This window comes from Fusarium pseudograminearum, chromosome 3 (assembly GCF_000303195.2).
Source record: "Fusarium pseudograminearum CS3096 chromosome 3, whole genome shotgun sequence".
Classification (NCBI taxonomy): Eukaryota; Fungi; Ascomycota; class Sordariomycetes; order Hypocreales; family Nectriaceae; genus Fusarium; species Fusarium pseudograminearum.
In genome coordinates this window covers 6,535,926-6,548,773 of record NC_031953.1, presented here as the reverse complement: position 1 = coordinate 6,548,773, position 12,848 = coordinate 6,535,926, and the positions used below count along the sequence as shown (strand labels likewise).

At 46.8% G+C, this 12,848-nt stretch overlaps 3 protein-coding genes across 3 annotated transcripts; 1 reads left to right on the top strand and 2 right to left on the bottom strand.

Annotated features, from left to right (window-relative positions):
- Window positions 1–131: 131 nt before the first annotated feature.
- On the top strand, window positions 132–6,134 carry FPSE_02409 (uncharacterized protein; the record flags this gene model as incomplete). Its single annotated transcript, XM_009255528.1, has 7 exons — window positions 132–215; window positions 268–445; window positions 533–2,271; window positions 2,839–3,317; window positions 3,375–5,832; window positions 6,001–6,005; window positions 6,038–6,134. 7 exons carry the CDS (start codon window positions 132–134, stop codon window positions 6,132–6,134), a joined length of 5,040 nt encoding a protein of 1,679 aa, XP_009253803.1.
- Window positions 6,135–6,234: 100 nt separating this feature from the next.
- FPSE_02410 (uncharacterized protein) lies at window positions 6,235–7,986 on the bottom strand (the record flags this gene model as incomplete). Its single annotated transcript, XM_009255529.1, has 1 exon — window positions 6,235–7,986. The coding sequence occupies one exon, from the start codon at window positions 7,984–7,986 to the stop codon at window positions 6,235–6,237; it is 1,752 nt and encodes a 583-aa protein (XP_009253804.1).
- Window positions 7,987–10,180: 2,194 nt separating this feature from the next.
- Window positions 10,181–12,220, bottom strand: FPSE_02411 (uncharacterized protein; the record flags this gene model as incomplete). Its single annotated transcript, XM_009255530.1, has 1 exon — window positions 10,181–12,220. One exon carries the CDS (start codon window positions 12,218–12,220, stop codon window positions 10,181–10,183), a length of 2,040 nt encoding a protein of 679 aa, XP_009253805.1.
- Between the last annotated feature and the right edge of the window lie 628 nt (window positions 12,221–12,848).

Genomic DNA, 12,848 nt, shown 5'->3' with positions numbered 1-12,848 from the left:
GACGTCCACCTTGGGTTAGACCGCACCTTATCTTTGCGCTCGACGACAACCCTGTCGTCCTGTATCGACATCGATGGATAGCTTGTTTCTTTGCAAAGCAAGTATTGTCAAGGAAATAACTCCTTTCTGATATGTCTTTCTCACAAAGGAAGCCCGACGCTCGTACCAAGAAGCGCCAAGGAAGACGGAGCCGATCATTTGGTGGTTGCGTTACCGTACGTCCACTGCCGATGACCCGCACCGAAACATATATCTGACAAACTACAGTGTCGCGGCCGTCGTGTGAAATGCGATGAAGGTCGTCCCGGTTGCTCAATGTGTAACATCGCTGGTGTCGAATGTGGGGGCTACAACATAGACATTTTCTTCGACTTTGATGACCCATCTACAACAACGGCAAAGTTTCGACGGCCACTATTAACCGACCATGAAAGGAAATGCATGAGTGAGCAGATTATTCGAGACATTCATCCCAGGTTGGCAAGTTGGCATCTCTCTAAAATTGATGTCGAATGTGAACAAACATCGTCAGATATACAAATATCGAGAGGTCCATTTGGGGCTTTTAGGGTCACCCAAGAGTCGAGACAAGGCCCTATCCCTAGTCTTGACGTGGTACATGAGGACCCTGTAGACTCTTCATGTATCCATGTCGTGGATGACCAGGAAGGTATTGTCGTCCCGGATCTCGATTTTGACATTGAGGTAGTCTCGCCATCCGTGGATAACATAACGACCATTGTTGAGCCAGTCAATCAACAACCGCAAGACTTTTTAAACACCTTCGACAGTCTTCCCCTAGCCAATTGGCTAGATCCTGGCAACATCGAGATACCAGACTGGTGGGATTCCATGGATATTGGACCGATATTCCCTTGGCCTGATGAGTCCGCAGTTGCGCCAAACCCTCAATCACCGATCACAGTATCCTCCATCATGCAGGTGCAGTCGCCAATGTTGCCATTAGCCGATCCATCACCAAGTCCAGGTCCAATAGCGGAACATGACGTTCCCGGAGATGCTGTCTTGCTGATAAAACACTACTCAACGACAGTTCTCAGAGGCTTGACGCCATATCGCCACAGCAAGACCCCATGGCACATCTTATTTCTCCCACATGTTAAGAATTGCTTGGCGGCTTTGACCTTGGGTGATGAAATGGACCATGCAAGTCTATGCGCATTCTATGGGACTCTATCCATCAGCGCATTTAGTCTCGGCGGGATCTACAACTCCGCAAAATGGTTGTATCAGGGCAAGACATATTACCAACAAGCCCACTATCATATCCGGATGATGCTAAAGACAGCATACGACATACCGAAACGGGCCAAATACAAGTCCATCCTAATGGCACTGTTAACAATGGTGCAAATCTCAGTACTTTCTGGAAACAAAGACGAGGCCGAGTACTACTTCTTGGAGACTGAGAAGTTTATTCGACTGAGGGGTCTTAAGCGACGCAAGTCACGCAAAGTTCGACTACTACATCATTGCTATGTCTTCGAGAGACTATCTCATGAGAGCAGCTTTACCGACTGCAGACTGAATTTGGATCATCGAAATCGCGTACGTGAAGCGGTTGAGGCCAGCGATGCGAGTATTTATAGTGTGGATAATCTATCGTTCCGTCTCACGAGTTGGAGAGACCTAGACCAGGAGATGTTAAAGGTGAAGGGCCAAGAGGAAGGCGAGAACGATTTACACCTTCAGCATCCTGGCATTTGGTCCGCCACACTTTATCCTGAGATATTTGGCGTACCAGAACTACACCTCTTTATGCTATCGTTAGTCATACGTCTCGCGAGAGAAAAGGATGAAAGCAAAGATGAAGCCATGCCTTTGAGAGAATTCATGGCTCGCGCAAAGGCTGTTGAGAGATGGATCAAGCAACTCCACATCCTTCGCCAGTCAATATGGATGACAGAAGCGCCTGTAGACACAGAACAACAACGATCCTTCGATCTTCTCAACAGTCTAGCCGATACGATGCAGCATGCCCTTTCTGTCTATTTCTACCGCAGGATCTATGACTTGGACCCTAGTATGCTTGAGAAACATGTGCTTGGTGTACGTGATCGGCTACTAGAGTTTGACGATTCTGATGCGGGAATGGGTTATGGGTCTTTGAGGTTGATATGGCCTGCGTTTATTGCAGCTTGTGAAACGGACGATGTTGGTATCAGAGACTCGTTTATCCAGTGGTTTCAAGGTTCTGCTAAGAGGAGTGGGCTCAGGATATTTACTGAGACGATGGAGCGTATTCAACATGTATGGGATGGGAGAGACGGTGCACATGTTGCATTTTCAGGTAGCTGAAGAATCTTGCAAGATAGGATTATTTGCATTAATCAGTAGTTAACATTTATATTTATATCGTGATGTTAACGTAGACACTCTTTGTATCTTACTTAACCTAGTACACCATATGCACCAGGGCCTGATATTATGTTTTGATTGGCCTTTCCTTTCCAATATTTGGCGCGGCAAACTGTGATTCCGTGAGACATTCAGTCTTACTTGTATCACTGTGTAACTACACAGTTGGCTGTTAAACCGTGGGCAATCTACGAGCTTGGGGCAGTGTAGCGGGGTTAATCTTTATATGCAATTTATAGCTGAATTGAGACTGATGTGCGACGGCACATCATTGCGTTATTATCATGCGATGCAAATAAGGGATATCTTCCGAAAGAGGCTAGGACCTTCAGCTTATAGAAATGCTGCACGTGACGCCTATGTACTGGGTCTTTTGTGTGGGATTAGCAATTGGTTGTGTGCGTAGCACAGCTCTACCTATTCACAAACGTCTCCTAGCTACCATTCTAATTGTGTCAGAATAAATCGATTTCCCAATTCAACGTCTACAAGAACATGGAAGCGATAGCTGTGTTTGCCCTTGCTGGCAATGTGCTTCAATTCGTCGAAGCAACAGGGAAATTTACAGCCAAGGCATATGATATCGTCAAGTCAGGCAGAAATGCGCCGAAAGACCTCAAAGATTTGCAGGCCGCCTCATTGGGTCTACGAGAAGTGCTCAAAGAGCTGCAGCAGGCGCAAACACAGATACCAACCGGTAATACCTTCACTGCTGAATCGGAAGCGCGCATATCTACATTGGCATCGAGCTGTATCCAGGTCATCAACGAATTAGTCGAAAAGCTTGATAAAATCAAAATTCACGACAATGGCGGGCGCATGGATACTACCATGATAGCTTTCAGGGCCATGTGGAAGGAAGATGAAATCTCCAAGCTATCTGCACGCATTGATGAATACAGGCGACAGCTCGGTATCGATGTTTTGGTATCCATGAGGTAAACCAGACATCTCCAGACTGTTGGCTACTAATTGATAACTAACCAATCACAAAGAACTCACCTTGTCAGGTCTCTGGACACCCAGCAAGCTATTCTGTCTCAATTAAAGACCAAGGGGCATAACTCTACACAACACGACTCGGGGACATTTGGAGGCACCGTCATCAACTATGTCTCTAGCTATGTCCCAATTGAGAATCGCAAAGATGAAGCTTTGCGTCTCAAGGGTGAGGTTCAAGACGCCATTCGAAAGAGTCCGTATTTTAAAGACTACGGTGGGGTTGTCAAGTCGGACTATCCAGCCTACAGTATCTCGGATTTCACACGCGTAGAGGCCGAAAAAAAGTTGATATCATCTCTGAGATACAAAGAGATGAATATAAGAGAGCTTACGATTGCGGAACCATACGAGGACACTTTTCGATGGATTTTGGAAACAGATAACGCCCATCGTAGAGATACCAAGCTCAAGGAATGGCTTTCTTCTGAATCTCAACTATACTGGATCACGGGGAAAGCAGGATCTGGCAAGTCCACTCTCATGAAGTTCCTAGGTCGACTTGATGGAGGTACTTATGGGAGCGACCTCTGCAAAACGTATCTGAAGACATGGGCTTCTTCTGCTGACAAACTTGTTCTCGCAAGCTTCTACTTCTGGGCTGCTGGTTCCTCCATCGTTGCGTCTCAGGCAGGTCTTTTCAGAGCCCTTCTCGTTCAGTTATTCGAGCAAAATCCCCAGATCATCCCCAGAGTTGCGGCCTTGGAGTGGGAAGAGTACTGCATCTTCAACCAACATGCCAGGTTCGATACCAGCGATCACCAGCTCCAGGTGCTACTTCACGACGCCGTTAAAGCACTAGTTCAGCAGGAGAAAGCAAAAGTGTGCTTTTTCATCGATGGACTGGACGAATACGGAGGAGACCCAAACAACCTCATATCCACGATTCAGAACCTACTGGAGCTGGGCAACATCAAGATCTGCGTGTCAAGCAGGCCCTGGCTCGTTTTTGAAGATGCTTTTCTACAAGCGCCAAATCTTTTACTGCAGGACTACACTCAGCCCGATATCCTTCACTATGTAGGCTCGCAGCTCAATCAAAACGAGGGCTTCGCAAGACTAGAGAAAAGAGACCCGCAATACGCCAGCGCGTTGATCGATAGCATTACCACAAAATCATCTGGCGTCTTCCTGTGGGTTCGCCTTGTTGTCAACTCACTTTTGGCTGGGCTTACCCACGACGATCGCATATCAGACTTGCAAAGGAGATTGGACCTCTTGCCACCAGACTTGGAAGCTCTGTACGCTACCATAACAGAGTCGTTGGATCCCTTCTACTTTGCACATGCGGCTCAGTACTTCAAGTTTGTGGCAACGAGCTCGTCGCCCCCGAGTGCCCTTCTCTTCTCGCTTGCTGATGAAGAAAGTCCCAACTTTGCGTTGGATCTCCCAGTCAAGTGTTTCACAAAAGACGAGGAAGAAATCCGTATCGATACTGTACGTCGACGGATTAATAGTAGGTGCAAGGGCTTGTTAGAGATCGGGCCTGGCAGCGAGATACAGTATCTTCACCGAACCGTCAAAGACTATCTCAGCAGTCCAGATGTGCAGTCGTGCCTGAACCATGCAGTGGGACAATATGACTGCCATCTACAACTTTGTTCAGCAAATCTCGCCCTCCTGAAAGGATCATTAGGAGAAGGGAGATGGATTAGTCGATCCAGGCTCTGCCGTCTCGTCGAATCATGCATAGTGGCCGCATCAAATGTCATGGCTGACAAGGTCTTGATGATTCGACTTCTAGACTGCCTTGGCGAGACTATTCAGAAGGCTTTACCGAAGGATGAATGTATCTACATTTACAATCGCCTTCCAGATCCATCTGTCCTCGACCTTTACCTTGAGCATCTCTATAGCACTGGCTTTGTTGCTTTGACAGCTCGTTTTGGTTTTGTCGACTACGTTCGCGCCAGAGCGTCCACAGGCGGCATGTCTATTGACACGAACCAAGACCATGGCGATCTCGTTCAATATCCGCTTATCGATAATGTACAACCCAAATCGACTTTACTGTCAAAATTACGAAGTCGGCGGAAAACAATCCAATCAGCCGCTGTAGTTACAGAACGACCTTGGCCCCTCCTCTTGAATGCCAACTTTTGTCGACCTCCGAGCCTGGAACTGTATCGCTGTTTGGTAGAAATGGGCGCCAACCCAAGCTTGGTTTTTGACTGTTCTGGGGCGACGATATGGACCGAGATCCTTGCAACAGCCGTTGCGGACTGCTTCATTGCTTCAAATATGAAGCCAGCATGGGGGCAATGGGTACCTATTTTACAATTCCTTGCCTCCAAGGGAGCTAAATTTGATCGCCGTGTCATAATCTTGGTGATGATACGGTTGAATCGTAGCCAGAATGAGTATATTGATCCGGAACGACTGTATATCGCGTTGAAACTGGCCCTAATGAACCAAGAGGAGTTGGGGTTGGAGTATCTGCAAGGTAATCATGATGTAAGAGTTGTTCCTAAGAATGGCAAGGAAAGGCTACGAGATGTTTTTCAAGCCATAAGAGACGTTTGGGAATAAGTATAGGTTGTTGTTAATGTTATGCTTTGAGGTTGCATTGTTAAATTGACGAGATACATTGCTTTTGTAACGTATATGAATTCTTATTGTTAGAAAGTGTAAGTCAATTGACGATGCATAGGATGCACAGGGCGGAACTAGTTGATATCGCTCGTATTATCGCTTTTCTTCTCAGTGATGAAGCATCTTTCGAGACAGACGCTATGTACAACGTGGATAGCGATTAGGTATGCTGAAGTCATCACCATACTCACAGTCACGTCCAGTAAAAAGATCGCTGTCATAGTTTATAGTCTATATTTGTCTATTTAATTAGATACGCATTCATCAAGCCAATTGAAGCCAAACAACTATCGCTATAGAGATCGCTCCATGCACATATCCCGTCCTCAAGCTCGTTGCAAAAGACTTCACAACCTGGGTATCGCCCTCCAACCTCTTCTTCAACTTCTTATGATCAAGCTCCTGCACATTCACATTATCCTCTATCGCCAAGACAGCAGCCGTCCCTGCGCTCTGCCCCAAGATCATATACATCGGCTCCATCCGAATCGCCGACAGCGCGATGTGTGTAGCGCTCACTGTCACGGGGTTCAGAAAGTTGACGGCGTCCTGTTTGCGTGGTACGATCGAGCCGTATGGCATTCGGAAAGGCCCAGGGTTGGGAACATGAACAAGGCCTTCGTCGAAGATTCGATCGTCAACGACAACACGCTCGACTTGGTGCACGTCAAGCGTGTAGTATCCCACTCCGACAATAGTATCGTTGTACTCCTTGGGGTGCTGGATGTCCTGCTGCGTCATCGTGTAAACGCCATTCATGCGTCGCGCCTCGCGGATGTAAATCTCATACGGCCAGTTGTCGTTACTCGTCCACTCGTCCTTGGCGTAACCCCAAAGTGAAACTTCATCGCGAATGTGCTCCGGTACGTCCTTGTGGTTTGCCAATGTCCACAGCAGTCCTTGAGCCCAGACAGTATGTCTGTGCGCAGCGGTTTCTCGATCCTTGTAGGAGTACTCAGCATAATTGGCCGTGGCGTTGTAACTTCCGCCGATGAGGTCGGTGCTGACAAGGCATGCTGCGTTGGTATCGGTCTTGAGGTTCGGCATGAGCTGTGTCGTGAAGAAAGGGCCTCGGTGGCCTGCTTTGATGTAGCGGAAGAGAATTTCGTATTGTGACTCGTTGTAGTCCTTTGGCTTGAAGAAATCCTTCTTGTTGTCTTTGTGTTTGGTCAAGGAAAGTCGGTAATTGAAGGCTTGCAGGCGATGGTCCTTTTTACCACGCGATTGTTGAGCAGCGACCTCTGTCGTGTTTCTTCCAACGCCGGGAATGAAACCACTGTGAGGGTCCTTTTCGTCGTTGAATGGATCGATCGTCGTAAGAAGGTTGGGCGCATTCATCTGAATACCTGCTGCTGATTCGTGAAACTCCTCCTCGTCTTCTCGTCCGACTCGGTTTGAGATTCCTGCTGTCTCCATGAGGTCGCCTTCGTAGCCTGCGTCAATGAACATCTTGCCCGAGAAAGTAGACCCAGACTCTGTTTGGAATGACTTGATCGTTGTTCCATCCATTTGGACACCTCCTTCTGAACGGACTAAAGCCTCATTTCGGAAGACGGGGACTTTCTCATCTTTTAGCCAGTCCTCCAGGATCTTCTCGGCGACATGAGGTTCAAATGTCCACTGCACCTTGTCGCCAATAGCTGGACCCGGTTGTGCTCGAATGTGCTTGTCGATGTAATTATCTCTTGTTTCGTATTTCCAGGCATCGTCGTTATCGTAGTATTCGTAGATTTTTTCGTAAAATTCCCTTGCGATACCGCCGATTGTGTTGCCGTCTTTGGAGTCTGTCCAGCCCAGACCGGATGTCGTTAAGCCACCAAGTTTACTTCCTCGAAATACTATCGCAGCGGTTTTGTTCATTCGGACTGTTTGGATGGCAGCTGAAATGGCAGCGACTGTGTTGCCATAAATGACGACATCGGCTTCATGTTTGATGGCTTGAGATAAGACACCTGTTGTGTGTAGCAAAAGCATGCATTGTAATGAGATGAACAGAAAACAGAATAAAGACGCCATTGAGGGACAATGACTGCCCAATGCAGTTTGTCAAAAGAGTGAAAATAACGCAAAAAAGGGAGTGAATGTGAGTGAATAGTCAAAGGTGATAACAGCGAGTAATTAAACTCTGATACTTTGAGTCTAGACCGATACTAAAGACAAAGCGTGTGGGTCATGTTGGGCCGGCGATTCCTTGGTTTAGCGGGTTGCGCAGCTTGCGCCTCATTGTCTCCAATCTAACACTGCCAACAAACCACGATGTCCAATTGATTGGTTCTAGAATCTCACACCGACTTGAGTGACTGTTGTAATTTCCAGAGACAGACTGGCTGTGTGCCGACACTTCCTACCGAGATATCAATGCATCTCTACCAACCTTGACTGCATAAAGGGTATTTCCTAGTCAGGGGCCACTTTAAGTTTAATGACGATGACGTTTCATAAAACTTAGTGATCCAAAAAATATGAAACAGAATAACCAACACGCTACGGAGAATTCCTTATTAGACAGAGACATTTTGGTTGCAATGCGGCACTGAGTAAGCCTTGTGTCGCATCAAAGCTTGGCATTATACAGCCCACTACCTACTATTATTCTGAAGAAGTGCGCATAATGTCCCGGAAGAGGTTATTTCTCTCAGCCTCTAGAATCTCGGGACACTTGGATAACGTAAACGTGTTCAACTTCAACGCATGCTTGTCACCATACTCTGTCCTGGCAATGTCTTTGTTTACCCATGTTGACATGAAGCCACCAGCAAAGGCAATGAGCTAAGTGATTGTAGGCGGCTGAGGGCTATATCTCTTCACAAACTTCATCTACTGGGTAGCAGAAAAGTTAACCTCCTAAGTCTTAGATTACAAAAATAAATAGCCTAAAGACCATATTCTAAGTTGCATAAGCTGATCTACTAATTTCGTCTCCCATGCTTCCAGCGGCCAATTTTTCTGGTACTCTGAGGTTCATGTCCTTTGTTGAGCATCTCGACATTTTTGGGCCAGGCTGAAAGTCTGTCTTGATTGGGATCAGGACTGTCATCGTTGCGTGGAACGTGATGCGGCTGCTTCCCCTGGAGTGATGGAGATCACAAACGCGGTATCATGGATTGTCTCAATGCGAAAGTCAAACGTATCGGGAAACAATGCCAGGTTCAAATCTACCGGGGCTTCGTAGTGTCATTGGACTGGCGGTGCAATATGTGAGAATATGCGGCCAACATCCATGATCTCGACAGCCTCATCAACTATCCTTTTGTAGATTCTGCAACTCCTAGAGTCCCAAAACTCAAGGTCAGGGTCCTTTGCGGCAGTCATGACGCTAATCAAACGATCCTCAACACTCTTGTGCTCATCGTCAACGTCGGATTCATCCGGCTCCGAAAGATCGAAACCACGATCTTTTCGCCATTGCGGAATAAGGTGAATTGTGCTTCTTCACATGCATGTATAATGTCCTATCTACTCCTTATTTTACAACAAACTCGGTAAAAAAAAATAAGTTGTTGTCCATGCTGCTCGATTCGACGACCCATCGTCATGTCAGATCAGATTGTGCTGGGGCTATGCAATCAAAGCACAGATGAAATCCACTGCGCCGATCAAGGGTAGACCAGCGCGATGTTTGAGATATGATGATAAGAATAAGTAAATGGCCCCTGTGAACGTCACTGCGGCTAGGTCGGCACTCTCCGATCGACAGCCGCACTCCCGAGCTTAGCGAGTTTGGCCACTTTAAACGGCAATCAGTGCCGCGTAAGTTTGCAAATCACGTTTGAGATATTACGTGTTCTTCGCAGTCACGCCGTAAGTCAAGAAAAAGGCTACTCACTCGATAACTGCTTCATCATTAACAGTGTGGAACAAAGCGGGACTTTGCACAACTTCCAAGTCGACACCCCTGTGCAGACCAAGCTACCGGGTAGGTAGTTCAATTCTTAGCATTAGCTACAGCGACATTTGAGAGGTGACATGGACAAGACATGGAAGATTCCGTTGGTTCTATTTCTTTCTTCATTTGTTGGTTCTCAGAGTGAAGTTTTATTACCTTTGTCGGTTGTCGTCAGACAGCTGCGTGACATTGTGTTGTGTTCAACAAAGGATCAGACCAAACACCTAGCAAACCACAAGCCGGATTGATTGCAGCGTGAAAGATACTGGATTTTCTTCACAGCAAGGCACTATGATCTGTGAAGAATAATTAATGTATAGAATACTACTGAAGTTCGACATGCTCCAACTTTTCCTGGCCCGCCTTGTATTCATCAAGCTTCTTCTCAACAATCTCTTCAGCAAAACCCACCCGCCCAATATAAATATAATGCTCTTCCACCTTTCTGATCAAAGGCAGGCTGTAGCAACCAGTTAACAACACTATCTCGTCCCCTACTTCTGCTTGCGGAGGAACCAGTGCAAACTCGTTCCCTGTTGTACGTCCCACTCGAACACCCCTCGAAAAATGATTGACATCACCGAAGGCATTGCGCGGCCAATCAACCCCGTCAAACGACTTGTCACTTATGATCCTCACGAAGAATCTGAAATATGGTTCATCTTCCAAGTCTCCTACCTCTAGGTAGCGTTCCAGATCACAGCAGATGTTCTTAGGAAAGTCCTCCCAGTAGCTCTCATCATACTTGTACTTTCCATCGGAAATGAGGACTGACAGATGGAGGTAGAGAAACATTCTCGCCACCCTGATCAGTTCGATTGTATTCCATACTTTGTTGGGAATCCTGGCGTGGTAGAAAGCACTAGCCAACTTGAGAAAGGGATGAGAGTCCTTACGATAAGGAGTCTCTGTAGCTTTAAATGCATCGTCTAGCATCTTGTAGAGATGAGGAAGGAAACCAGGTATGTCTTCGTCGGTGCTAAGAGTTGGGCTGATGTCTGATATGCAGCCGATATGAAGTGATGTTGTATGCAGACTTCGATCGCGGATCGAGATATCCTCGACGCTTCCAATACAGTCTTTCCATATCTTTGCCTTCCGCACATGCGGTAAACAGATATGAATGGGAACTCCAAATGCCTCTGCACAATCTGGGAAGTTCGGTACCCAGGTAGGTAAGCCAAGCTTCGCTGGATCTCCATTCGACAGTCCTGCATAAGTGAGGAAGTTCAGCGGTGCAAAGATGGGAATCTTTGTCTGCTCCACGCAGAATTCAATGTACACTTCTGCAACAGATACACTCTCGTCGTATCGTGGTGGTATATCGAGATTGGCGATGCCGCATAGCGCGTATACGTGATCCTTTGGGTTCGTAGCTCGGAATGAAGCGCCTTCGACCCAAAGCAAGCGCATGTCGTGAACTTGCGGACAGGTGCAGTGATAGAGTTTCCGCAGGGTGCGTATCTTGTTGATTGTCCCGAATTTGTTCAGACTATTCGCTATCATCAGTTGTTCATGTGGTAGAGCCCTTTGCGGAAGACTGGTTGGCGCACGCAATTCCGTGAGTAATTTCGAAACCCACTGGACGACTCGCGTAAATGGCTCGAGGCTGATTGAGCTTTTCCGATAGTACAACACTACTTGTCTCGACACAACAAGCTCTTGAACTATCCATGCTCGCTCCCAGTATTGCAGTTCACTGAAGTCGTTGATGATGTTCACTTGATCGGCTTCGCGTTGGTAGTTCTTTGCTTGCCAACGTTCGTGTCCGGCTTTTTTGTAGAATCGTCGCGCTGGAAGATTTTCCAGGATGCTTGCAGCAGTCTCTGGTCCAGTGTCAGGATGTTTCTGGTCGAGTCGTGAAGCAATCTCGTGAATGAGGTCAATCGCAGCAGGAATGTTGGATCTCGGAGATATCGCGTCCAAAGAGCAAAATGTGACTTGAGCAGAAGAGTAGATATTTTTCATCAAAGGCACTTGATGGCCTTTTTCTGCATTGTCGGCTTGATTGATGCAAAGCGCATCAGCCCATAGACGCGGGAAGGGTTTTTCTCGGTCTTGATACGAGAAGAACTCTTCTCGATTCCATGTCGAGAAGAACTCTTCCCAGTGGATGCGAACATTGGTGAGAGCGTCGGCAAGACTTTTCGTCACTGAAAAAGTCACATCATTGACGATGATGTCTTGAGATTCCTTTGAAGCGCCCCAGACGTAAGACAGAGCACAGAATTTTGGATTGTGCAACAATGATGCTTTGCTGAGCCTGCATCGAAGCTGTGGAGAAATTTCGAGTATTTCAATGACCCGGATTTCCTTTTGCGCTCGATCCAGTGGGAGAGAGGCGTAGACTGAGGCAGGGTCCATTTGAATACAGCGATACAATCGTGTTCAAATCAGTTTTTCGTCGTTTGCGTTGGGGAGATGCGAAGCGGAATATCCGGGTGTGACGCTGTTCTAGCGAAGACAAGCTGGGTGATCGACCACAAAACTGGTTTTTGGCGCAGTCAGCAAGATGCTTGGCGTCGTCATTTGGAGTTCTTGTCTTTGTGCATAATCGTATATTGCTTGTGCATTCCTGTTTGGGCGCCGTGGCACACATGCATCTAGTCGTTGATATCAGTCAGCAGAGTCAGGACTCGAACGATCCTGAAGATTGGCTATTTTTGCCTTTGTCAGTGAACAGAAATCCGTTTGGTAGATTGTCTACTGACTAAAGTATGCCTCTTGCTTTATGTTGGTGGGAAAACTGAAAATTGGTAATGTGATGGTCAAGTGGCATTCATCGATAACTAGCCATCCTACTGGGTAGTAGAAAAGTTAACCTCCTAAGTCTTAGGTTATAAAAATAAATAGCCTAAAGACTATAGTCTAAGTAGCATAAGCTGATCTAATAATTTCGTCTTTTATATTTCCAGCGGCCAATTTGTCTGGTACCCTAAGGCCATGTCTGGTCGAGTTTGCGCCAGATATCTGATACTGTAAAGATTGGTCA